At 38.0% G+C, this 27157-nt stretch overlaps 1 protein-coding gene across 3 annotated transcripts; it reads right to left on the reverse strand.

Annotated features, from left to right (window-relative positions):
* Nucleotides 1-3162: 3162 nt before the first annotated feature.
* On the reverse strand, nt 3163-27157 carry RAB34 (RAB34, member RAS oncogene family). Of its 3 annotated transcripts, none has more exons than XM_063444226.1 (12): nt 27052-27157; nt 26276-26650; nt 21317-21414; nt 15551-15642; nt 13845-13913; nt 13033-13134; nt 11423-11487; nt 10878-10929; nt 9851-9932; nt 7010-7100; nt 4347-4454; nt 3163-3785 (listed from the first exon to the last, which is right to left on the reverse strand). In XM_063444226.1, exons 3-12 carry the CDS (start codon nt 21368-21370, stop codon nt 3718-3720), a joined length of 783 nt encoding a protein of 260 aa, XP_063300296.1. In that variant the 5' UTR covers nt 21371-21414; nt 26276-26650; nt 27052-27157; the 3' UTR covers nt 3163-3717. The 3 variants fall into 3 exon arrangements, with proteins under 3 accessions (XP_063300296.1, XP_063300298.1, XP_063300297.1); XM_063444228.1 differs by having other exon boundaries at nt 13845-13910; nt 27052-27155; XM_063444227.1 differs by lacking the exons at nt 26276-26650; nt 27052-27157 and adding an exon at nt 25519-25764.

Consider the following 27157-nt stretch of genomic DNA (forward strand, 5'->3'; position numbering starts at 1 on the left):
TTGTCAGTTACACTTGCTGTTGATTAACAAATCAGGAATTATAACAGCATAATTATTTTTGGTGTCTGGGATTTTCAGACAAGGTTGCGGAGTTAGAAACAGATAAACAATTCCAAGAAATTGAGAAGTTTTTTTGTTTTTATATTCCAGGAGCAGGAAGGGTCAGCAAGGTGCAGGAAGGGTCAGAAGGAGCAGAAGTTAGCGAAAGTAGCAGAAATTGATCAGAAAGAGAAAGGAGAAGAATGGCGCAAAAGAAGCAGAAAGTAGCACTGCAGAAAGATCAAGGAACATTAGGAGCCAAGAAGACAGTGTCAGAAGAAAAAGAAGACTGTGTCAAATGAAGGAGAAGAAAATGAGATTGGAGCAGGAAGGAGAAGTGAAGTGATTCCTCCACTTCATTCTGGACACCACATCATAAGGCTTTGGTACATGGGCCTGGCAGGAAAACTCTGGACCTTCTCATCTCCCCATGTAAAAAAATATCAGTATTAATGTGTTCACTTTTATTTACAGAGTGTCAGGAAGCATAGAGTGCCGCTGGGTAGGGGTGTCACTGATTGGCTAGAGCAGTCAACTGGCACTCTAAGCTAATCAGTAGCTCCCCATTCATAACAAAAGTTTTAAAAATGTATGAACCGGGAACTAGCAATTGGCTTAGAGCATCAGCTGATCACTCTAGCCAATCAGCAGCACCCATGCCTGACATAAATCTGCACTTCCTGACACTCCATTTCAGAATCCGAATACCAATGAGCGACCTGGAGATCTGGAGGTGTAGGAAGCCTTTGGGGTTAAACCATTTGAGAGCGGTTTAACCCCTTAAATGAAAGAGTGCCCAGGGGCCTCCTGGCATCATAGCATTTTCATTTAGTTGAAGTTGTTATGGTGACCAGAATGTTCCTTTAATTTGCTTAAAGGAACTCTATAGTGTCAGGAATACATACATGTATTCCTGACACCATAGTTGTGAAAACGCTATTTACATATCCTGCCACCCCTCCCCCTTCGCTTGTTAAAAATTTCACCTTATTTTTAGGGTCACGCCGATCACTCCGTGGGTAAGCCCCCATAGCTGAACTAAAAACATGGCTAACTTGCGGACATTTTACAAATCGGTCATTTTGGCACAACATTTGAATTCCCAATAATTCTCAATTTCGTGAACGCTGTGCCTCTATAATACTTTATTAAGAACCATAAAACTGAAGTAACAAATAAGGATTTTTTTTGTTTTTGTTTTAGGTGATTTCTGGGTTTCTTCTAAGAAAGTATAATTTGTTGTATGCACAAGCGTATATGACAGTCACATTAGCCAACATTAAAAAAAGTATACTAAATATATTTAGAAATTACTTTTATGTAAATAAAATACTGCTTTCTTCAAAGATTTCATTTGTTTTTTGTTTTTTCCAACGGTTCAAGTTAATCCTGTGAAAATGATCAATCCTCTGGTTACACATCCAGTCATATTGTCTCTCTTAGGCCATTGGAAGTGTTGGGAGGCAAGGTAGGCATCACAAGATGTGAAAAAAAAGTCACCGGGATTTGTTACGAAAAATTTAAAAATATTTATTCATATTATTCTACAACTTTCAGGAAAATACCAAATATATTTCCGGCCTAAAACTACATTATAGCAGAACAGGGAATCCTATAACTCCCAACCCCACCTCTTTTGGAACTTCAATTCTTAGCAACCCAAGCCAGACACCAAAATGCCATCTGGGCCTGTGCCAAAGGAGCCACCGCACATTACAGTCTTTAAATTTAATTAAGTGTCTCAGAAATACACACAATCCGCTCGGACTTCAGACACTGAATGGCTATCTAAATTAAAGGGTCCATATTCATGTTGGTAATAACATTTTAATATAAGGCTGAAAGTAGAGTATTAACTTAGTGACGTGTCATGACACTCACGTTTAAAGGGACACTCCAAGCCTCTTCCAAACCCAATAGTCCAGGATTGAGACAAATACGTAATTCTGCCCTTACAGGGAATAGTGAATTCCTGGGCCAATGGGTGGTTTTGAGGTCTAAGGTCTCGATTTAATAATTTTGTTTGTTTTTCAAATGATTTAATATGATTTTTTTTTTTTAAGTTTTATCCAAAATATTACATTATTTGAAAAGCTTATCCAAAAATAATAATTAGCGACCTAAGCCTTATCGCTTAGGTGATATAGATTTCATCATTAAGTCTGGCTTTGGATTCCAGGATACACTATATTGTCAAATTAGTTTAAATGATTGCACCCATAGCTCCCTGGTACCATTATAATAAGCTATAAAATGTCCCATAAGGAGCCGAATACCAGAATAAAATACAGTATGGAGTTTCTCTGCTCCTGTAGGAGCCAATTTTAAAGAGATCAAACATACTACAAATACAAAAATATATAAATAAATGGAAGAAGTCTATTGCATCATCCCAAGTACTACAAAAACTACACAAAGATTAAAAATAAGCAAAAGGGTTTCAATAAATTGTAACAAATTTAAAACTGGATTCGAAATTTCAAGCTACAATTGCCAAGTTGTGACTGTAGCTAAATTGGAGGATTCTCCAAATTGAATATTTTGGTCTAAAGTTTGGAAATTGTTTTCAATTCACTACAATTTACTGTTTGGTAAATTAACATACTAGACAAAAGTTTTTTTTTATAAAAGTTTATAAAACAATATTGGAGCACAAAAGAGAAACAAAATTGTAATTTATCATATATGCAGTATAATATATCTTATTACGATCACAACTACTAAATACAGACAATGTAAGCGAATGATCTAACTCTAACATCCCAGGGTACCAAAGTGAGATTTTAGATGGGGTAATAGAATGGACTCCTGCAAATGAAGCTAGGATACCAATGACAGGAAAAGTGGTACAGATATGGTTGCAACCGTACTTTCAGATGGATCATAGGAATGGCTAATTTATTGAGTTACAGTTTTTATTTATTTGATAGACCGCACTGGTAAACCAATCACCTGCTTCCTTTACGAATAATGGTGACCGAATAGAACTGGGCTTTTTACCAGGAACAGAAGACAACTGCCTATACGAGTTTGTCTGCCAAGAGCCCCTACAAAGATGTATTGATTAGTTCAATTGATTGGTTAGGAAGAAGGGACATTACCTACCATCTTTACGTAAAAAACCCCAAAAACAAATAATTGAAAAACCTTATTTTGTTGAGGTCGTGTGGGATTCTATATATCCATTGAGGTACCTTCCTATATTTGCATCACTTAACATGTCTTTGAAACAGCCATATACAGAATACAATGAGGTTGATATATAATATACCTTAGTATAAAACACTACTTTAAAAAAATATATATATATATACCGCTCTGTGATCAACACATTTGCCCTCTATAGGGTTTTATTTTAACACGGTAAAGTGTTTGTGTACCTTTTATGGAGACTACATTCCTCTCTGGCATTTTGGTTTAGGTTTAAGATCAAACACAGATTTCATTATCCGTTGCCAGAGGAGGGAGGAGTAGTAGTAGTACAGCTCAATGTTGTAGTTACCCGTGTGAGCACAGATAACGGTGGCTTATCAAAAACAATGATTGCAGTACTGCTTAATTTCTTAGACCAGTGCAAAACACCAGGACATTAAGTTCATTCTGTAGATCAAGCCTGTGAAACAACGTTTGGTTTCAAGCTTTTCAGTGCAAATGTCAGTTTTCGTCGGCAGCATAGTGTCATTGGCAGCACTTGGCCTTGTCTTTCTTTGTCGTCTGAAACAAGTTGCTGTCGTTGCTGTTTATCTCTGAAATGAAATACAACATACAGAGTTACACCCTGCATGACCACAAGAATATAGAAGACACACATTTGTGGCAGTACAAGTGACCATACAACACAGAACTTAAACCAATTGCCCTAACCTCTAAAAGAAGTTGCAAAAAGTATAACCAGTCCTTAATGCCACAAAGTTATTATGGTGTGAAAATGTCCTAGGCGCTGTACCTTAAGAGACACTACAGTCACGGGAACAACTATAGCTTAATGTAGTGCTTCTGGTGTCTATAGCCTGTCCCTTCAATGTAAATGCTGCCCAGTTGTTGAAAGTCCCTTAGAGATTGCATTGAAAAACTCTGGTTTAGTTGATGACAAGAAGAGATTTCTGAACCAGAATTTGTGAAATACCAACAAGGGGAATGGAAATTCAAACTAGAATTTTTTTTAGATTATTACTCAGCTTAGCTAACTGCAATAATTGTAAAGTGCTGCGGAATGCGTTGGCACTATACAAGTGCCAATAATGATTTGTGCATTATTTTTACATTTTCAAATTAAATTATTAAGTTGTACTATTCCAAATACTCACTAACAACATCACCGATTCTTCTGGCATTTGTCTTCTCCAGCTCGGCCAGTACACTAGCTTCAAATGTCAAAGATGCCACTCTGAAGAAAAACTCTCTTACATTTTCACCTGCAAACAACAGAGAGCATTGATTGGAAATATGTTGGAAATGTTGGGAAAGTCTTCTCTGCAATTAAAGATTTACCCACTGAATAAAATTTTGAGTAATGTGTATTTCTATATACTGCAACATTTTGGTCTTCACAGGCAATTTTTATTCACTAAGCACCACTACTCTGCGATAGTCACAGCTGGGAGATCGATTTGAGACAGAATATTCCAATTCAGTTTCAGTTCACTACAATCGCAGAGTAGCATCAAATTAAGATCTGATGCTCATGTCCCCATTGCTGGCACTTTTTGTGGTGAACAGGGATCATCATGGGCACTCTGACCGGTGTGCAGCTACACATACCCATACGCAGGAAACGGTGATTCACTTTGTGTCCTTCTGACACCTTTCTATCATAGCCAGCATTAAGTTTTGCAGCAATTTGAGCTAAGCAATTCTTCTGTGTGATCAAACCAGACAGGCTTATCTTTGCTCCCCACGTGCATCAATGGTCCTTAGGTGTCCAGGACCCTGACGCAGGTTCACCTGTTGTCCCTTGCACCACTTTTGGAAGGTACTCACCACTGTTTAACGGAAACACCTCACAAGACTTTTTGGAGCCGTTTTGGAGATGCTCTGACCCAGTCATCTAGCCATCACTATTTGTCACAGTGAAAATTAAAGTATTGACAGTACACTTACTGCCTAATATGTCCAACCACTTGACAGGTGCCATTTAACAATATAGTCAATGTTAACTCACTTCACCTGTCAGTGGTTTTAATGTTGTGGCTGATCAGTGTAGAGATATAAGGGTTTATTTAGGAAAGTGAGAGTTCAAAGTGAATTTAATTTTTAAGGTCCAAACAGACCAACTGGAAAACTTCTCTAAATCAACTCTGCTTCTAGTCTGGCTACTCCGATTTAGTCCTAGTTTGGCCTTAAATTTGAAATACACTTTAAATTCTCACCGTGAATACGAATTTAAGAGACCAGTAAAGTCACCCAGACCACTTCATCTCAATGAAGTAGTGTGGGTGCAGTGGTCCTGTAACTTTAACTCTGCAAAATAAAACATTACAGTTTGGGGAAAAAATGCATTGTTTATATTGCAAGGTTAAGCAAAACTGTAGTGGCTCATAGGTAACCATTGAATTCAAAGTTTTCCTATAAGAAGTATTTGGAAGCTCATCAGTTTCCAGTGCTTCTCTATGAGAAGCATTGCATTGGCCATCGGCACGAGAGACGGATGAGGTCACGGGAGACGGGCTGCTGGTAGTGCCGAGGAAGTCTTGGCACAGGAGTAAAGGCAAGTAAGAACCTTTTTACATTTTTAGGGTTTTATAGTGTTAGGACAGGGGTAGACAAACTTCAGCACTGCAGATGGCGTGGACTACATCTCCCCTGATGCTTTGCCAGCATTGTGACTGTAAGAACATTATGTGAGATGTAGTCCACAACATTTGGAGTGCCAAAGGCTGCCTAACCCTGCATTAGGAATACAGTTTTTCCTTTAAAATAAAATTACATGAACTGGAAGCTTAGCTGACGGAGAATTTTCCCAGTCCTGCAATTTTGGCCTTAAATGTAAAATTAATTTTCAGTTCTGACATTTCAACCTTTCCGTGAATAACCCTAATGACTACAATTTGTAATCGGGCTTTCAGTTTACCACAATTCCGTGTTTAGTGAATTAACCTTTATTTACATGCTCATTGCGCCCTCCACTGGTATACCACACACATTACATCTAAAAAAAAAAATACTATACACATTTTCAGATTACTTTTAAATATTTGCATAATTTAGGAGCCAAGAAAGACTTTTAGGAGCCAAAGGGACTTTCTTAGAAACTAGGAAAGAGGCACAGCCACAGACTTCTTTAATATATAGGTTTCTGCTGAGGAGTATTAAGCCCTAAATTCCACAGTACTGTCATCACATATCACATATTTGCTGTCTATTTGTGTATCCTATTGGCGAGATTTGCTAACTCTTTCATCATAATTCAACAGACACTCTGCTATGGATGCTCAAAAGGTTAATCTTTGTCTCTTGACATCCTGACTGTCATTGCTTGCCTTAAAGTATTTCCATTACATTCTATGGGCAGCACTATACATGTCCATCTAAAAACAAACAAATATGTGGAACGTATAGCTCTCAGGATAAATATGGTCAGTGTAGCAAATCCACAGTAAAAACATAGGTGTGAATTTAGTGTGATTAATGCGATTATATTCAAGGTGCTGTTTTTGACTTTGATTCAAGGTATTCTATAATTGATTACACATGCCAGATGTACTAGAACAGCAATCCAATTGTGGAAAAGAATGATGGGAGTTATAATCATGCTGCAGTTGGACTCATCGAATGGGATCTACCAGGGCTAAACAGGTGCAATTCCAAGTATAAAATTCGCAATATTGACATGATAAACATTCTATTGGTTTCCGTGGTGATAGCTCCTTTTTAGCATTATGTGCCAGAGCATCACCTACGTGTGCCTTGATAAATCTCCACCTATGATTTCATTGTAAGTTGCCACACAGGCTAGTGAAGTGCTCTGTACCTGTGAGTGAGGACAAGGACCAGTATTCAGCCTGCATCTCTTTAGCGACCTTTATAGCATCTTTCTCCATGAGAGCGTACTCTGCCGCTGACTGCAAGGAAGGAAGCAGAAAATATATCAGGTAAAATTATTTGTTTTATGCAGGATGAGAATGTGCACCCACTGCTTTAATCAACCATACATTTTCACGTTTGTTCTTATATTGCATAGATCATACCATAAAAATGGCTTCTAGACGATAATACAACAAAATATTACCGATAAATGGTAAATAACTGCATTAAAAACTGAATTGTTTTCTTACTAAGCTGAGAATTGTGGAGAATTGAAAAAAAGGGTGCTGTAAATTTTACTCCATAATAATCTATATAGGATACACGTGTTGGCCCTCCAGTAGCTAAAGGGACACTATAGTAACCAGAACTACAGCTTAATTTAGTTGTTCTGGTGAGTATAATAGCTCCCTTCAGGCATTTTCATGTAAACACTGCCTTTTCAGAGAAAAGGCAGTGTTTACAATCCCCTTAGGGACACCTCCAAGTGGCCACTCCTTAGATGGCTACTGGAGGTGCTTCCTGGCTCAGTGCTGCACAGTAGGCAGCCCTGCAGTTCAGCGTCCCCACGGTCTACATGAAGACGCTGAATTTTCCTCATAGAGATGCATTGATTCAATGCATCTCTATGAGGAGGTGCTGATTGGCCAAAACGGTGATTGGCCTTGCTGATTTTAGCCAATCCAGTGCTTTCCTCCATGGGAAAGCATTGGATTGGCTAAAAAATGGCAATTCTGATTTTGTCACCAAGGGGGCGGGGCCAGCACCGGCAGACCCATGGAGAGCTAAAAATAAGGTGGGTTTTAACCAATTCTGAGGGGCTAAGGGGAGGCAAGCCACCTAAATAGTGGGTTTTCACTATAGGGCCAGGAATACATGTGTGTGTGTTCCTGACCCTATAGTGTTCCTTTAATATTGTCTCTGAACTGCAGAAGCTGGAAGTCGATATAATTGCCATTCACTGGCTGAGAGCATCCGCTGGCCACTCTCAGACACTGAATGGCATGAAAAGTTACACTAAACTCTTATTCTGGCTAACGACGCCCCAATGACGATGCCAGTGTTGGAGTTACACCTCTGGTGTCAAAGTGGTTAAACTCCAGCTGCTCATTATTCATTTTACATCTTATGTTTATTCCACAGTTAGTTATAATATGATTAAATAAATTGAGTTGTTTTCCTAGTATTCTTTTTTTTTTTGCGTTCCTAATTTTGCCTGTCCAGATTGTCAGTGTCTTGAAAGAATTTGGATATGTCTAAATTCTGTGCTGTTTGTGTGCCTTGAGGCCTGGCCTAGGAACCAATGATCTGTTCAGCAAAAAAAAAAATGCTGACTGTTTAACTATGTTGACTTTGAACCTCTACTGATAGAATAATCTTAATGTCTGCTATTTTCACTTGTTACATTTTGAATACATTATTAATTTAAAGAAAATACTCAAAATCTGGACATTAGCTGAAAAAAATAAATCATCTACGTTTTAAATTTTGCAGTTTTGGCCTAAAATTTTAATTTATTTTGAATTTCCCGCTATTCACAATTTTACAATGTGGTTTTTGTTACAATTAGTTTTTAAGTGAATAAGCCCCTTGGTGAGTATCAATGTCAGTAAATTGTACCTGGATTCACATTGGGTGAATGTATAAAGATAGTCACTTTTATGCTATTTGGAGCCTCCAGACCTATCTTTGAAGATATTTATTAGAAGACTCACGCAGTAACATCCCTGGTGGGGATTATACCACCCACGCCTATTAGGATTGAGCAATACCTATATTTGCTCTCTGTTGGTGAGTATACCTCTTTTTATTTGCCTTTGATTCCTTTTAAAATATACAGAGAGCACTATATTTTGTTTTTATTCCTCCCTCCTATATACTGAGGATACTTGACTGCTGGGCTACAATACCACTGTGAAAGACACCTCCGATTATGACAAGGATCACCATCACATTCACAGACGGGGATTGTACCGTCCAGGCGTATAAAACTGGAGCTGATTTCAAGCTCCAGAAAAATGTAGGTGTATTTTGCTCTTTTGTATTTTTAAAGCATTCCATACATACTACACTATATTATGCTTTCCGATCTTATCCTCTATATTGCTTCGGACTTGAGAATAGCACCATAGGCGCTGCTTTCCTGCAACTCCCTGTTACATCCATTCTACAACCAGAAAGAAGAGACTCTGGTTTGGGAAGCTAAGGCTGCCATCACAGAACACACAAGCGCCAAAAATTCCATCTTCTGTTTTAAATAAAAATAATTAGTTATGATTCCTGGAGAATAATTCAGGCTCACTTGGCAATACTGCTTTGTTTTGAAGGCGTAGCGACTTGAAGGAGCATTTTAGCGCTATTTAGTATACACACTTGAAGTGTTTCTTTAACCCTATGTATGGCAGGCTCCCCACTATATAAAAAAAAAGGTTACCTTTTTATTCAGAGGTGAGTCTCTTCACTTCACTAATCCATAATGCCAACAGTCTATAATTCTTTCCTGATAGAATTTGCTCATGCGCTTTCGTTGCTGCTAATGTGCCGATTAAACACGGCAATCGCTCTGTAGATCTTTCTCATAGGGAAAAAATTGCTAATGGGGCAGAGGTTTTCCCAAATGCATTTAGAAACTTGCAATTTATCTTGAAATCTGAAATTTTATGAATTGTCATGGAGTTAACCCCTAAAGCACTTCAGAAAGTTAAAGTGCTTTTAGGGGTCTGCAGTGTCCATTTAAAGCATAAAAGTTTACTTATCTGTTTAGTTTTGTTTTTTTAACCTTACTTACAGTGAGATCCTTCTTTGAACCGACCAGGAAAAGTAGTACAGAGGATGGATCATTCTCCTTCAATGCATCTTTTAGCCACTGTCTGTAAAAAAAATTAAATAATACTATGAACCAATGACAGTGGGCAGTAGGCAGCATGTAGACAGGTAAAGATAATTATGGCAGAGTAGCTTCCACATTTACATTTTTTAAATGTATAAATCAGCAAAAATGTTAAGCAGTATCTGTGATTTTATATATATATATATATTCCACGATCCTGCACTTACATTTGTAGTATAAGTGCCACAGTGCTCTTTCAGCCAAATCAACATAAATCTCCACGGAAAAAAAAGGGACATGTTGGGCTTTTTGAATAAAGTTATTAATAACACATGGTTTATAGCAAATCGATGTTTCAGTCCATCATAAAAATGAAACACTTTTTTCAAAAAGCCTAGCATGTGCCTTTCTTCATGGAGATTTATATATCTTTATAAAGCAAGCTATATAAAGAGTATGCTTAAAATATACTTAATTGTAAAATTATATATAAAAAATTATATTTTTTCATTAAAAAAAATTTTTAAAAAAAATTTGCACCCCAGGTAGCTTTCTTAGGAACTTATTTTACTAAAAAGTGTAACAGTCAACGTTTCAGTTCCATTCAGGAACTTTCAACCACCAATGGTGGTTGTCCTGATGAAAGTTCCTGAATGGAACTGAAACGTTGACTGTTACACTCTTTAGTAAAATAAGTTCCTAAGAAAGCTACCTGGGAGTGCTGATTTTTTTCTTTCATACATTTAGTGCAATCAAGCACCAGGTTAAATAACTGTAAGTAGGAGTGCAAGGCTCTTTTTCATTTTTTATATATATATTTCCTTTCAAAACCGGATGAAAGGATTATTATAATAAAAAAAAAAAAGTGACATGTCATGATTCCCTTTTATTCCAGACGTTTGGTCCTTAAGGGGTTAAGCATGGATTCCAACAGCTCTAATAAAAAGTATTTTGTGAAATCTTATAAAGGAAGTGTGTCACTCACCTTGTGTGGCCCAGAGATGATATATCTGTCAGATCAAATGTGATCACTATGGCTGAAATATAAGCAAAAGAGGAGCAATTACAAGAAATTATTATCATCATTTACCCCACAAACAGTAAAAAAAGCTTATCTCATTAAGCCACAGCGGGCAATTCTGTGGATCTCCTTTTCTGACCAGTTTGCCTCATGTCTGTCAATTCAATTTTATAAGCATGTCAATCATTTTTCCATAACCTCCCCTTTGTGTTCCAATAAGGCGATAGCTATCTTTGGCATTTCAGAAAATAATGAACTATATAAAAAGCAGTCATACCATCCAACCAGAAACTGAAGGACCACCTTAAAAATATAGGCAGGCTTCATGTTTAGAGGCATGACAGGACAGATAATAGGTGGAACTACTGGAGACAATAAATTACATGTTTCTAAATGTTCTAATTCATTCATTTAATTTATTTAAACAAATATTTAACTTATATAAGTTTATAGTAGCTATACATGCTAAATCATAGCTATACAGATAGAGAGTAGCAAAGTTTGCCTACCTTGGGCACCTCTATAGTAGGTCGACGCTATGCACTTAAATCTCTCCTGCCCAGCTGTGTCCCACCTAAAAGTATAAGAAATGTTAGATTACTAATCAATGACATTCCTGGTTGGTGGACAGACTCATACACAAATGTTTTTTCACCCCTTTGACTAGCGATCTTCCAATAATTATTAATTATTGCACTCCCCTGGGCTATCAGACAACTGGCCCACTGGCTTTTAGTGGGTAGATAGTACTTAAATTGATCGTTGGCTTGCATGAAAGCAGGTGAACGATAATTTGCTAATGTGTATCCTGCTGAATGCAGTCAGTCCCTATTGAGATTAAAATCGTGGTTTGTGAATCATCCGAATGCTATATTTTGTACCACTAATTTTCATCCGGACACCATTTACATTCTGGCTTTAGTAAATATGAGAATTGCCACTGTGTTTAGAATTCGGTCATTTTTACCAGACTTTGTCCATCCTGGCAAAATTCAGTGCTTAATTGAATAACCCAGTTAATGCTTTGAATATCCCTCCTTTAAAGGAAACTCCACTGCTTTGCGATTGTGTCTGTCATTATTTTGTGATGTGGCTCATGTTGGTATAAGATGTTATACCTGTGTTTTTAAAAGAAGACTCTGTTACTAGACAGCAAACTGTGATGAACTGAAAAACAGATTACATTCAGGGACAAAATTAGTCCAGCTGTTTTCCTCAAGTCCAGCTATTTCCCTAGCTGCTGTCTTTCTAGCTGGCTTATTTACTAAAGTGAGAATTAAAAGTGGATTTCAAAGTTATGTTTCAAATAGACAAAATGAAAAAAATGTTTAAGTCAGTTCTGCTTTCAGTTCTGTTGCTCTGGGCTTAAATCTGAAATTTACTTTGAATTCTCACTTTATTAAATAAACCTTTAAAGGATCACTATAGCGTCAGGAACACAAACATGTATTCCTGATCTATAGTGCTAAACCCACCATTTAGGTGGCTTGCTCCCCCCTTACCGCCCTTAAAACTCACCATGTTTCCAGCGCCGCGCAAGTCTGCTGTCGCTGGCCCCGCCCCCCTTGGTGACATCATCCAAATTGCCGATTTTTAGCCAATCTAATTCTCTCTCATAGGGAGAGCATTGGATTGGTTGAAATCGGCAAGGAGGTGGAGTGGGTGCGGGGCCAAACGCTGTTTTAGCCAATCAGCACCTTCTTGAATCAATACATCTCTATGAGGAAAATTCAGCGTCCCCATGCAGAGCATGGAGACGCTAAACAGCACAGCTGCATACTGTGCAGCACTGAGTCAGGATGCACCTCCAGTTGCCATCTGAGGAGTGGCCGCTTGGAGGTGTCCCTAGGGGCAATGTAAACACTGCCTTTTATATGAAAAGGCAGTGTTTGCATTAAAATGCCTGCAGACAATAGTTATACTCACCAGAACAACTAAATTAAGCTGTAGTTGTTCTGGTGACTATAGTGTCCCTTTAAGTTTGCAGTTTAGAATTCCCTCTTTAGTGAAAGAAACACACAGGAGTTTTTTTTGGTGTAATGTAATGTGCAATTCCTTTATCAATTCGCATTTGTTGAATTATCCTATCATTCTATTTCCAGTGCCACCTGTTACTCACAGCTGTAAACTGAAGGGAACCCCCAAAATCTCAAATCTCTCCATCTCAAAGTCCACTCCGATCGTCGCTTTGTAATTCTTATCAAACGTGTCTTTGCAAAACCTAAAGGACAAATGTAATTAACAATAGCATTAATATCAGTGTACAGTGAGCATTACACCCTCGGAATTGTCTAAAGTGCTCTAAACAACACGCAAGGCTTGTTATGTTATAGACCAGTGTTTCCCAAACCAACAGTCCAGGATTTATGTATTTCTTTGTTTTATTCCAATGGAGATAAGCACAAAACATGGACTGTTGGTGGGCCATGAAGACTGCTTTGGGAACCACTGCTATAGACTGTATTTAAGAGGCTGTTGGTCTTTACATCCATTATCCTCAGCCATACAATGCTTGACAAAACAGCTATATAGGTAAAATGTATGATACTACTTAAGTTAGTATTGCTTTTCAAACTCAACCAGCACTTGTCTGGTACGGACTGTCACCTGGGACAACAATATGAGCACTGTATAAATTCTTCATGTAAGCTATTTTTACTTCAAATTTGAATTTGCTTTAAATTTCAAAATATTCACATGTTAATCAATAACTGTAAGAAGATGAACCCTGTGGTTTTTTTTCTCTAAAGAAAATGCACAGACTCTTAGAGATTTGTATACAATTCAGAAACATTTTCTTTATGAATAAGGTTAATAAAAAGGGAATATAAATGGCAAAAAACAAACAAAAAAAACACATTTCGTTAATAAAAACTTTCCTTACACTATAATAAATGAAGGCCGGTGAATAGGGACTGTAGAAATTCTTACCTATTTATCATACATGTCTTTCCCACCGAAAGGTCGCCCACCACAATCACTTTGGAGATCTTAAATCTGCTGAGAAATTAATTTAACACAGCGTTACGGTGACCTCTGCTCTGTTTTGTATTTTATTCTTTGATGTCTAACAAACTATGAAAAAAAGTTTTTTTCTTTAATAGTGTGCAATTGACATGTTTACTGATTTGATCATGTTGCAATTTCTTGTTATTTCTTTTTGTGGTTCTTATAAATATAGAGGTGATTATGCCTAAAGATAACCATGTCATGTAGAAGGCCTTTTTTAAAATCTCCAAATATCCCCAGGTAGCCCTCCAACAACAACAACAGTGAAAAAAAAAACACGTCCACTGATGCAGAACAAATATCCTAATATACTGTAAATGGAGTGAGTGTGTATTAGTGTGTGGCTGGCTGATCGTCAAAAGAGTTGTAATTCCAAAGCAAAAGGAATGAATTGCCATTAAGTAATCCATAAAATACTCAGTTCTTTGATTGTTATAAACATGCAGCCGTATAACTGAGCAAAGCACAGATGGCATCCAGTAAGATATTTAAATCAATGAATGTGAATCATACTTCGTCATTGCTGTTCCTTTAATCTGTTATTTGTTTGCTACAGGAAATGAGGCCATCTCCAAAGGTAACGTGTACAGAACGCTGTTACCATGGCAGAGATTGTATTTCTCAGGACTTATAAGCAGAATCAACATTCAGAAACAGAGGCAGATTTGATCTGTTGCACAAAAATTAATGGCTAGTCAGGAGGCAGAGGGCCTAGCAGGAATCTGACTGCTAGGAAAATTACTCATGAATATATCCAGGATTCAGCTGTTAAAACTGGCATTTTTCAAAATGTTTTCCACTTAAATGACTAATTCTAGCATTAAGTAAGAAAATGTGTGCCTTTGAGAGGCAATATGTTTTAACCCCTTATGGGCACATGACATGTGTGACATGTCATGATTCCCTTTTATTCCAGAAGTTTGGTCCTTAAGGGGTTAAAGAAGAGGACACTTATAATAATAGTAATAAAAATAATAATAATAATAATAATAATAATAATAATAACAAATTATTCAACCAGGAAAGGTACATTCAGATTACTCTGAATGTCTGAATTACTCTGAACGTCCTGGGGTAATCTATATTATCAACGTAAAGGTGCACCAATAATAATTGGCCAGCTGAGCGTACCCATATCTTTACGACAGTGAACTATCCCATAAAATGTTCTAAATAATGGGTAGCGTGGATTTAGCCTGATGGCTAATCCAATGAAGTGGGAATTATAGAGAATTGACAACAAAATAATTCACAATTTGGGCCAAAAATGTCTTGCTTGACTATTTTTGATGAAAAGTGCAGTGATCTTGTCACTTTTCCACAATTCCCAAATTAGTAAACACACCCCTTGCTCCATGTTCCACTGTAAATCGTGACAACACTATCAGATTTCAAAACGGCTAAAAACCAAATGGCTAAGTGATGGCAATTGCATATATGGAAAGACACAGTTGCAATTTACACACAGACCATTCTGTGAGATGCATGCTTTGATTTGCAGTCAATGCTTAGTCTTATGTGCAGAATGGTTTGATTTAATGTGCAGTTGTTACAATCGCGTGATTGGGAGCTGAATTCAGTCCTGCCCAATCAGTGTGCAGATCTTAAAGTACACTTGCTGAACTTACCCCACGGTCCCTGTCCGCTGATGTTTACATGCACTGCTTACTTTGGGGTGAAAGGAATCTCTGGTGTGAAGACATGATTCTTTTTTAAAGCACTGAAAAAAAATGTATAATATCAATTGATTAAATTCATTAAAATTCAATTCATTAAAATCATACGGATCGAAACATAGTTTATCAAATAATCCTATGGCAGGTTTATCTGGTGTGTGAATACTGCAGCTTGTTCTTTCCCCAAAGTGCTCTGGACAGGTATCTTAGTAAAGTCTAAGGGGCTTATTTGCTAAACTCCAAATTGTAGTTCATTGAAATCTGAATGGCAAAATGTAGGCAATGATAGCTGAAACATTAGATTCCCAGCAAGTACAGATTTCATTTTATGTGGCTATAAACTCAATGAAGGCCAGAAATAATTTTATTTATCTATCTTAGCATAATAAATCGTGGGCGCCAGGACTCGACGTCACTGCTGTATTCCGCGGGATTCTCCATAGATAGAGCCAATTCCTTGCTGCCATCACTGGTGACGGCTGGTGGATTGACACTTCTTGACGGTGGTAATGCCGCTTGAAAGCAACATCAATTTCCCATCTAGTCCGCATTAAAATCTGACTGGAGACCAAACTTAGTATAGTTTAATTACGCTAACAAGCTAATTTACTAAAGTGAGAATTCAAAGTGAATTGCAATATAAAAATAGCCAAACTGGCAACATTCTCTAAATCAACTGTGCTTTCAGTTTGGTTACTTTGACCTTAAAGGGACACTAAAGTCACCAGAACTACTACAGCTTATTGAATTTTTTCTGGTGCGTAGAATCATTCCCTTCAGGCCTTTTGCATTTTCTCTGAAAATACAGTGTTTACATTACAGCATAGTGATAACTCCACTGGCCACTCTTCAGATGGCTGCTAGAGGTGCTTCCTGACATTTAGTGTCTCCATCCTCTGCATGCAGACACTGAACTTTCCTCATAGAGATGCACTGATTCAATGCATCTCTATTAAGAGATGCTGATTGGCCAGGGCTGTGTTTGACTTGTGCTGGCTCTGCCCCTGATCTACCTCATTGACAGTCTCAGCCAATCCTATGGAAAAGCATTGTGATTGGTTCACAGAATTACTTCTGATGATGCCAGGGACGTAGTAGTTTTGGGGCAGAGGCAGCAGCTGCAGACTTGAATACAAGTAAGATATTACTTTATTTAGGGAGGCAAGGGGGAGCTAGATGGTGGTTTTAACACTATAGGGTCAGGAATACATGTTTGTGTTTGTGTTCCTGACCCTATAGTGCTCATTTAAATTTGAATTTACTTTGAATTCTCACTTTAGTGCATAACACTGTAAGAGAATAGTGAATCCAACACACAGCCCTTCTCCTAGAACTGCCTCAAGTGATCCAGAGCTGTCCCCAAGTGTATGTGAAATCTAGCAATGATAAAACTGACCAGTTACTGAACTAATTCTATTACAGCAACTCTATGAAGAACTTGTTTAGGCTTAGTACAGTGTTAGGATTGTTTGAGGAGCCTACACGATACAATATGATTCTTTAAAACGTACACAACCTAAATTTAGGAAAGCAATCTTGGTTAAAAATGCAATCTCTTTACTAAGTTCCTAGATTTTATTATTTCTATATACATGTATATTATAACTTGAATCTCAGCAGACCTGGATCTACACTGATGTATATGCTACATGGATTTAGTCCCAGGGATGTTGTATGTTTACCTAATTATACAACAGCAGGGTGCGGAACATACGTTGCAAACTTGCAGATAATCTGTAGATATAAACATTAGACACTGATGGACTACTGTGTAACTCCCTCTTCACACATAGATAGAAAAGACAAAAAACAAGAGAATACTATTTTGAAACAATGTTTTAACACCCTATGTTCTAGGTGTATAGAAATTTAAACAAAACCCTGAATATTAACGGTTACATCCTGCCTGCACATAGTCACAGAGTTTGTTTTTTCTTGCACAGTGGAACTTGAACAGACATGAAGGCTAGTAGCACCAGCCAAAAAAGAAGGGACCACACAGGCAGAGCACAGAAACTTAATTTGTTGCAGGTGTTACATTACAGACATGGGGGAGGGATACAACCAGCAGTTATTATTTATTTATAAAATATTTTACCAGGATGGATACATTGACAATTCTCTCGTTTTCAAGTATGTCCTGGGTCCACAAAACATTGCATTGTTACAATAGGATACAATATTACAAAAATACACACATACAAACTATAAATATATATACACGTATATAAATGTAATACATAACAGGTAATAAATATATTCAACCATGACAGGTGCATTCTGTGCTGAGGTATATTGCCATAGATCTCTTAAAATATTTTAGATTTAATGAAGATTTGACTGTGTCCCTGAGGTGCTCTATAGGAAAATGAGGATCGAGACACTATATTTTTGTATTGCGGTATGCTAAATATCGTGCTAGTACTGGATCGAAGGTTATAGGAGGTGGGAACAGCTGGGGAGAGCATTCTACTCAGGTAGGGTGGGAGCTTCCCAGAAATGCTCTTACGCACAAGGCTGGAAAGATGAAGAGTGCGTCGGGATTCCAGCGACAGCCAGTTTAGCTCTTTTAACATGTCACAGTGGTGGGTAAAGTAATTACATTCTAGTACAAAGCGGCAGAACGAATTATATAGCGTATTAAGTTTATTAAGGTGGGTTTGCGGTGCGGGTTTATACACTACATCCCCATAATCACCGGCATTAACATTTGTTGCACTATCTGTTTCCTTACTGTAGGGCCTAGGCAGGATTTGTTTCTGTACAGGGCACCTAGTTTTGGGTAAAGTTTTGAAGAGATTTTTCAATGTGAAGGCCAAAGGATAGATTGGGGTCTAGCAACATACCTAGATATTTAAAAGAGCAGACTGTTGTCAGTCTGCCATTTGAATTTGGGAAGCGCTATTCGAAATGGCCACATATTGCAATCCGTCTGAATCCTACGATCGAAACCAGGTTAGTGGACGATCACCAATGCCTGAGTTTTAAAGTTTTTGCAAAATAATGCCATGGTCTACTGTGTCAAAGGCCCTGGCAAAATCAAGGAAAAATAGCTCCAGTTAAGTCTCCTTGCTCCATGCCAATTTGGATGTCGTTGCAAACTTTTAAGAGGGCAGTTCTTACATTTGCCTTGCATCCATCACGATTTTCATAGTTTCAAAAGCACAATTTAAGTCCCAACCCCTCTACCCTTACCTTAAAAAGGCAGTTTATTTACCTTTTTTTCCAGAGACGCACCAGTCTCGTCGCCTTGGCTTAAATCATCAAATTTGACTAGTGCGCATGCATGGCAAAACGCCACACTGCACCAATCGGCAACTCCTCATAGAGATGCATTTAATCAATGAGGAGTGTTGTGCAGCACTGTCCCAAGAAGCACCTCTGGTGGCCGTCTGAGTGACTGTCACTAGAAGTGATTCGAGGCACCAATGTAAAAACTGCCTTCTCTGAAAAGGCAGTGTTTATATTAAAAAGCCTGCAGGGACAGTCTATAGACAACGTATCCACTATTTTAAGCTGTAGTTGTTCTGGTGATAATAGTGTCCCTTTAAGAAGGACATTCTGGGAGTCATCAGCAGTATTCTCATAGTTGAGGATACTAGTTATGTCTTCCAACAGCAATCATCTATTAATGTTGATATAGTTCAAATATAACTGTCTGAAGACGAACTGCAGGTACTCTGCTTTATGTATGAGATCATTGGAGAAATATATATATACAGATACAAGATATGCATGTATATTGTCATAAGGAGCATCTTCCCTTACTCAGGCCAAAATTAAAACTCTGGATGGCCTTTTATCCTTAGTTTGCTGAGATTTCTTATAAACCTGGAATGCAGAACCGCCTACAGATTTATTTTACGGTTGTTAAAAAAAACAACAGTTAAATTGCCTTACAATGAAACTATAAATGACAAATGTGCAACAGCTGTGCAGCAAATTATTAAGCAGGCTTCATTAGAATTGCAAATTGTGATAATGCCTTTAAGCATAGCAGCGGAGATGGTGGGGAGGGGTGATCAGTTCAACGGCACATGTATGGCATTGTGTGAGTGCATGATGATTATATTCAGCTGCTTTTACACAGAACCCCTATTTAAAGGCATATGATCATGGAGAAAAACAAACCTAGATTCATGCATTCACACTGTGTATAAATGTAATCCTGGTGAAATGGCTGATTGTGTTTAAGACCCAGGTTCTCTTTCTGGTTTGCAGAGCCTTGCCTCCTGCATCATTAAAATGGTTGCATTTAGTGCTCATCAGAGTAAAATACCATAAATGTAGCCACGATAGGACTGAATTTGCTCGTGGGGACATCCTGTAAGAGGGAATTTCAATCTTGGGTTCCTCTCCAGAAGATTAAAGCAAAGAAAAACGCATGGAATTAAAACTTCGCTGTCAATTCAGAATTTTTCATGAAGTCTAAAAATCTGCCTACATATTGCTATGGAATTTTATTTAAAGGGAACTATCCCTTTTCTGGACATTACATAATCTAATAAAACATTGAAAATCATTAATAACTTGTGTAAGCCTTGTTTCAGTTTTTTTTTTTGTTGTTTTTTTTTCGAGTATTTAATTAAGATTTAGGAAATGGCTGGCAACCAATCCAATTATCCCATACATACACAGCCAGGGCATACTTTGCAAAATGCAACTTATAAAGTTGTTTTTATTTTTCCTCTTCTTTACATGCTGTATCTATCCTCACTGCCAGGTGCAAAGAAGAAAAATAATGTATAACAATGATTGACAGGGATCTAAGATGGAGACACACAGTTCCAGGATAAAGACATGTAGATTTCTAAATAATATATATCACACCTTACAAAAAAAAAAAAAAAAACATTTAGTGAAGTATTGGGGATAAGTATACAGAATATTAAAAATCTTGGGAAGTGAGTTTCACTTTAAAGTCCTAATCAATTAAAAGATGCACAAACGAATGATGTATAATTCACCGATGTCTCTACCCATGTTTAGTATGCAAGTCTGTAACCTTTCTGCTTATCTTATATGTTCACTTTATTACTTGTAACCACTGTACTAAAATCTTTCAGAAAAAATGATATTGTCAAAAAAAAAAAAAAAAAAGATGCACAAAGTCTATCAAAGCCAAAGAATAGTCTGGTTTGTCTATGTATGCATAAAACATAGCATTATATGGTAAACCTGAAATACTGATTATTTTGCAGATGCCTTACTTTGACATTTCACAGCTGTCATTGCAAGTGATAGCTGATGGAAAAAGGACTGACTTGTGTGATACTTATTCCAAAATTTCTTACCCCCTATTCTTCCCACTAATTCTTTTGTTAGACATACGATCAGAGCCCCTTGTCCTCCCCGGGATATTTCCTTTTTTGTAACAATCCTAGGAAGGCCGAGCAGCAATTAACACATGTTGAATGATTTTAGTGCAGAGCACTCAGCAGATCAGATGACATATCATTACTCCTGCATGCTGCATCCAGTATGGCTCATGCAACAGGAGCATTGCTGTGGAACCCACTGGGGATTGCAAAATGCATGGGAATGTGGCGCAACTTAAGATGGACCAAATTAGCTATGTCGTGGACTGTAGCATCTTGATGACAGCTCTACTGATTGATAATATTATCAATAATACAAATTAGACCTTCATGCATTTATGGCTCACATATTATTTGATAAACAAAAAAAGAAAAAAGAAAAAAAACTGAATTTATATACCTGAGGTAGTTCTGCCACGATTCGGTCTCTCCTAACTGGGGGAAGAACACTCATTGTCACAAGCAGTCCAGAGAGCAGGGAGTGAAGACAATGACCTCCTATGCCAAAGAGAACATACAATTAGTTTCCAGAGTCAAACACAAAGGACTAATTAGACAGAACATTACAGTCTGAATGGGAAGTAGCATAATTACAAAGAGTTTGTCCTCCCCCGACAGCATCTCCAAATACATGAAACATCAATGTTAATGTTACAATCATTATAATTGACTATATTTAAAGACACCTGTCTCCATAGTGACTGCTGCACCAGTATTGTTCTTTATTAATAGCACCCATGGTATCGCTGTACTTGAAACAGCTGTGAATAAGAATCACTATCTTGGTAATTTAACATGTTCTCTTACTTTCTAGACATTTCTTCCTAAGTCCTATTTAAAGACTTTTTTTTATAGCGCAAGTTACTTCAGACGTGCTGGGTAATTCACGACATGCCCACGCTCTGGCTGTTAAATTAGTCAGTACTAAAAAAATGTGAGACACTAGAATTTTGTGAGATTTTACAATAGTATCGGTAAATATTAAGCGGAAGCAATTTTGTGAACTAATGTAATGCATTTATTATCCTCTCATATTTTGGTACTTTTTGCATACTATTGTGTTTTTGTAATTTTAATACATATTATATTTTCTTTTGTGTGCTGTTTGAGTGCTCCCATTTTGTATATATTGCAAGTCTATTCTTTGAGACACTTCATTGTTGAGCGCCATTACCATTTTCTGTATAGATTTGGCAGATATTACTTTGGTGCGTGCCCTCCTTAAAGGGACACTTTAGGCATCAAAACAACTTTGGCTTAATGAAGCAGCTTTGGTATATATATATATATATATATATATGTATATATATATATATATATATCATATCCCTGCAGTTTCCCTGCTCAATTATCTGCCATTTAGGAATGAAATCACTTGTGTTTCAATTTATGCAGTCCTAGCCACACCTCTTCAGGCTGTGACTGACACAATCTGCATGAAAAAAACATTTGTTTAATTTTCAATCAGATGTAACTTACTTTAAAAGTGTATATATCCTGCTCTATAATTTTAACCTTTTATCACACATAGGAAGCTCCTACAGGGTCTAGCAAGCTATTAACGGAGCAGGAGATAAGAAATTCTAAATTAAACAGAATTTGTAATAAAGGAAGTGTAAACATTAGATAACTCTTTACAGGAAGTGTTTAGGAAAGCTGTGTAAGTCAGATGCAGGGAGGTGTGCCTAGGGTTGCATAAACAAAGGAATTTATCTCCTAAATGGCAGAGAATTGAGCAGTGAGACTGTAGGGGTATGATCTATACACTGAAACTGCTTCATTAAGCTAAAGTTGTTTTGGTGACTATAGCGGCTAGAGGCCTAGCAGAAACCAGTTCAGTGCTTATATATGTAGTTTATCAAGCTGCCTCCTTGGAACATGCTCATAATTTCCAATATTGAGTCTTTACCAACGACCCTGTGTATTTTACCCACAATGTGCTGGGCCATTTTTATAATTTCCTTTAGAAATCAGAACATCCAACTGATGGGAAACTAGCAGGACTTGCAGATGAACACCGGGTTATTGGCAAGTAAATGAACGAGACCTTTGAAATATTAATTATTTAATAGCCTAACCGTCCAACAGCAATCATTAACACACACGTAGAACAAATGATCCAACTATGTTCCCACTACAATATGCATCACTGATAGCTGAATAAATATGACGTGATATTCTAAACAAACTGTAGCAGAAATAACAAATATTCTAGAAAACCCATGACTTAATGTTGCTCTGTCAATTTTCAGTTTTTCATAAAGATGAAATCTTTATAAACAGGACTTTTTGACGGTGTTGGGATTTCTTTAACATATATGTTATACATGAGACAATGTAGGGATTTATTTTTGTCATGTAATTACCCGTCTTTGGCAATCTTTGATAATAGGTGGCGTTTCTACCGCTATATCCCATTAGTCATAAGTCATGTCAGCTAATGGGAACAGGCATCAACATATACATGGGAACCTTATGGTGCGAATGTAACACTATCTATTCAAGATCCCACAATCTTCCAGGAAATTCCATAGACCCTGTTTTGTACACTTGCATGTGTGCAAGTATTCAGTATTAATGACAGCTCATGGCAGATTAGCCAGTAGCCCAAGAGGCTTCCGGAATTCAAACAGACTTTTAGTCCGTTATCTGATGCTGGACGTCCTCACGGACCTCCAGCCTCAGATTTTCCCTAATGGAAAGCATTGAATAATGCTTTCCTATAGGGAGGTCTAATGCGTGCCTGGCCCTTGCCACACATGCGCATTAGGTCTCTCCCGCTGGCTGACGTCAGCGGGGGAGGAGCGTGGGCGGTGCCTCACCAGTGCCGAGGGACATCGGCGCTGGATTCAGGTAAGTGGCTGAAGGGGTTTTGACCCCTTCAGCCCAGCGGGAGGGGGCCCCGAGGGAGGGACCTAATAACCCTCTAGTGCCAAGAAAACACATTTGTTTCCCTGGCACTATAGGATCCCTTTAATAGATATTTCAAAGAAAATGCAGCATGTCTTTAAAAAAAGGTTAAAGGGACACTATAGTCACCTGAACAACTTTAGCTTAATGAAGCAGTTTTGGTGTATAGAACATGCCCCTGCAGCCTCACTGCTCAATCCTCTGCCATTTAGGAGTTAAATCACTTTGTTTATGAACCCTAGTCACACCTTCCTGCATGTGACTTGCACAGCCTTCCATAAACACTTCCTGTAAAGAGAGCCCTATTTAGGCTTTCTTTATTGCAAGTTCTGTTTAATTAAGATTTTATTATCCCCTGCTATGTTAATAGCTTGCTAGACCCTGCAAGAGCCTCCTGTATGTGATTAAAGTTCAATTTAGAGATTGAGATACAATTATTTAAGGTAAATTACATCTGTTTGAAAGTGAAACCAGTTGTTTTTTTTCATGCAGGCTCTGTCAATCATAGCCAGGGGAGGTGTGGCTAGGGCTGCATAAACAGAAACAAAGTGATATAACTCCTAAATGACAGTGAATTGAGCAGTGAAATTGCAGGGGAATGATCTATACACTAAAGCTGCTTTATTTAGCTAAAGTAATTTAGGTGACTATAGTGTTCCTTTAACACAAGCTATGGGTGATTTTCAATGTTTTATACAAATGTGTTAGTTCCTAATTATTGTAGTAGTTATAGCGGAGGAAAATGGCACCCCATACCAATCAGTTTGTTTGAGTATGGCTGCCATCATCTTTTGTTCCTGTACTTTTTGTTATCTTGTTGCTATTACGTGTATGTCTGTCCAGTCACTGTATAGTGCTGCAGAAAATATAGAACCTAATAAAAAAAAAATCCCATGAGCAACCAGGCATTTTCTAGCCCCCAACAGTCTATTGTCCTTTTCTGCTCAGTAGCAAGTGCCCCATGGAATCTGACTTTTAGACAGTTCCAGATTCTGAAAGTGCAGTCAAAGTACAGCGTGACATCAGGTATGTAAATGTCCACAGGTTAATGCAGAACACAACCAGTTTAGGATTTTTACATGTCAATGGAGACCAATTTAATCTCCTTCACACTTTACTCACAAATTTTTAATCAAATAATTCAATCATTAAGGAGGTCTCTCTCTCTCACACATGGTGATGTCTACAGAGCTAGCGACTATCCCTTCAAGGATGAGTGCTGTGCTGTTTGACATTGGTGATGAGACGTAACAGTGATAAATAACATTTTGATTGCCCATTTACGTAGTCATTTGAGGGCCAAACACAGCTGAGCCAAAACTACAGACCCATGGAAGGCTGTTTAATGTAAAGGAATTTTAAATGCCTGTCTTTTTAAACGTTGTATACAACACATATCACAAAAAGCAACAAAACCCAAACATTTACTCATCAGGAATTGATAGCCTAGATTAACCCCTTAAGGACCAAACTTCTGGAATAAAAGGGAATCATGACATGTCACACATGTCATGTGTCCTTAAGGGGTTAAACTAGCCATCACATAAAATCTAATAATTATTTCATTAACCGAATTTATAGACGTAAGACAGACAAAAGGATCCTTGAAAAAGTTGGAATCCCTCCTTATATAGAATCCTCTTCTGACAATAAGAACTTTAGAAAAGTTTGAGCAGGGCAGAGGCCTCTTACCTCATTCATGAAAAATCCCAGAGAAAGATTTTCTGTAAATGCAGGGGTGTGATGAGTGTGCAGCAGCACAGACCCTGCTAGATCACTTATAAACACCGCTGCACCAAGTCAATGTCTGGATCATGGGGGTGAGTTTAGTAGCATTGTAGCAAGTAATCTGAGAGCAGGAAATTCCAAAAGATCTGAACCGCATGTAACACAGCCAAATGCAGAATCCACAGACACTGAGTGTAACCAGGACCTGGGAGCTTCTCTACTGCATAGTAACAGCATATAACAACACAGGGAGTAAGCACAACTACTGCATGCAACTGAACCCAAGCCATCCTGACTGCACACAATACATGGGGCTGGGCTATCACCTTTTTATACTTTTTATTATACGCCTTGGCACTGTGCAGGCACATGCAAATATTTCATGTATGATACTGTCTGCCCATTGCAGTGCATTTAGAGTGTAAGCTCCCTGGACAACAAAAGATGCACAAGCTCATGAGCCATAACTGTACACTGTAACCAATACGTGCAATACACAGACATCAGTGTAGGAATGCAGTCTGTAACAGATACATGTATTGACACCCATTGTACAGCGCTGCGGAATTTGTTGGCGCTATATAAATATTAATAATAATTGCAGTTTGTATTTTTTTCAGTAAATGTATCCAGATGTCACCATGAAAGGACCATATGAAGAGTTTAAGCAGTCAGAACATGTGACAGACAGTAACAGTGCTGGGCAGTGGCTGCAGCTTACCTTAGACACTGGCACTGGAGATGCCACGCTGTAAGAGGGCTTCTGGGTGCTGGGGAAGATGATGCCCTGAGCAGCAGTTCAGGCAGTAGTGAGGGAGGGAAGGAAGCTCGCTAGAGGAGGCGGGCCAGCTGCCTCCAGCTGCTTCTTGTTACTGTGACTCAGTGGCCGGGCTATTATCCCTGGGTCCTGGCTGTGTGCTGTGGGGGTGATGGGAGTGACTGAGCCCCCCTGTGGAGTAGTCTGCAGTCACTCAGGAAATGTCTTTACACCCCATGCAGAGCTGGAGAAAGGATCAGAGGGGACAAGGATGGAGAATTAGCAGCTGCAGGGTTTAGTTATCACACCCTCCAAACTCTACACATACATGACACATCCCTGCTTCGGAATACAGAGAGTAGTTATAACACCCCCTGACTGTTATATGTCCTCTGTAATATTTATATATAACATACCAGGACTGTATATTCAAGAGAGCTTTGTTATAACACCCACTGCCTGTTATATCCCCTCTGTAATATTTATATATAACATACCAGGTCTGCAGATTCCAGAGAGCTTAGTTATAACACCCCCTGCCTGTTATATCCCCTCTATAATATTTAAATAAAACATACCAGGACTGTATATTCAAGAGAGCTTTGTTATAACACCCACTGCCTGTTATATCCCCTCTGTAATATTTATATATAACATACCAGGTCTGCAGATTCCAGAGAGCTTAGTTATAACACCCCCTGCCTGTTATATCCCCTCTATAATATTTATACATAACATACCAGGTCTGCAGGCTTCAGAATACAGAGAGTAGTTATAACACCCCCTGACTGTTATGTGTCCTCTGTGATATTTATATATAACATACCAGGACTGTATATTCCAGAG

The sequence above is a fragment of the Pelobates fuscus genome, chromosome 1, assembly GCF_036172605.1.
Source record: "Pelobates fuscus isolate aPelFus1 chromosome 1, aPelFus1.pri, whole genome shotgun sequence".
Lineage (NCBI taxonomy): Eukaryota > Metazoa > Chordata > Amphibia > Anura > Pelobatidae > Pelobates > Pelobates fuscus.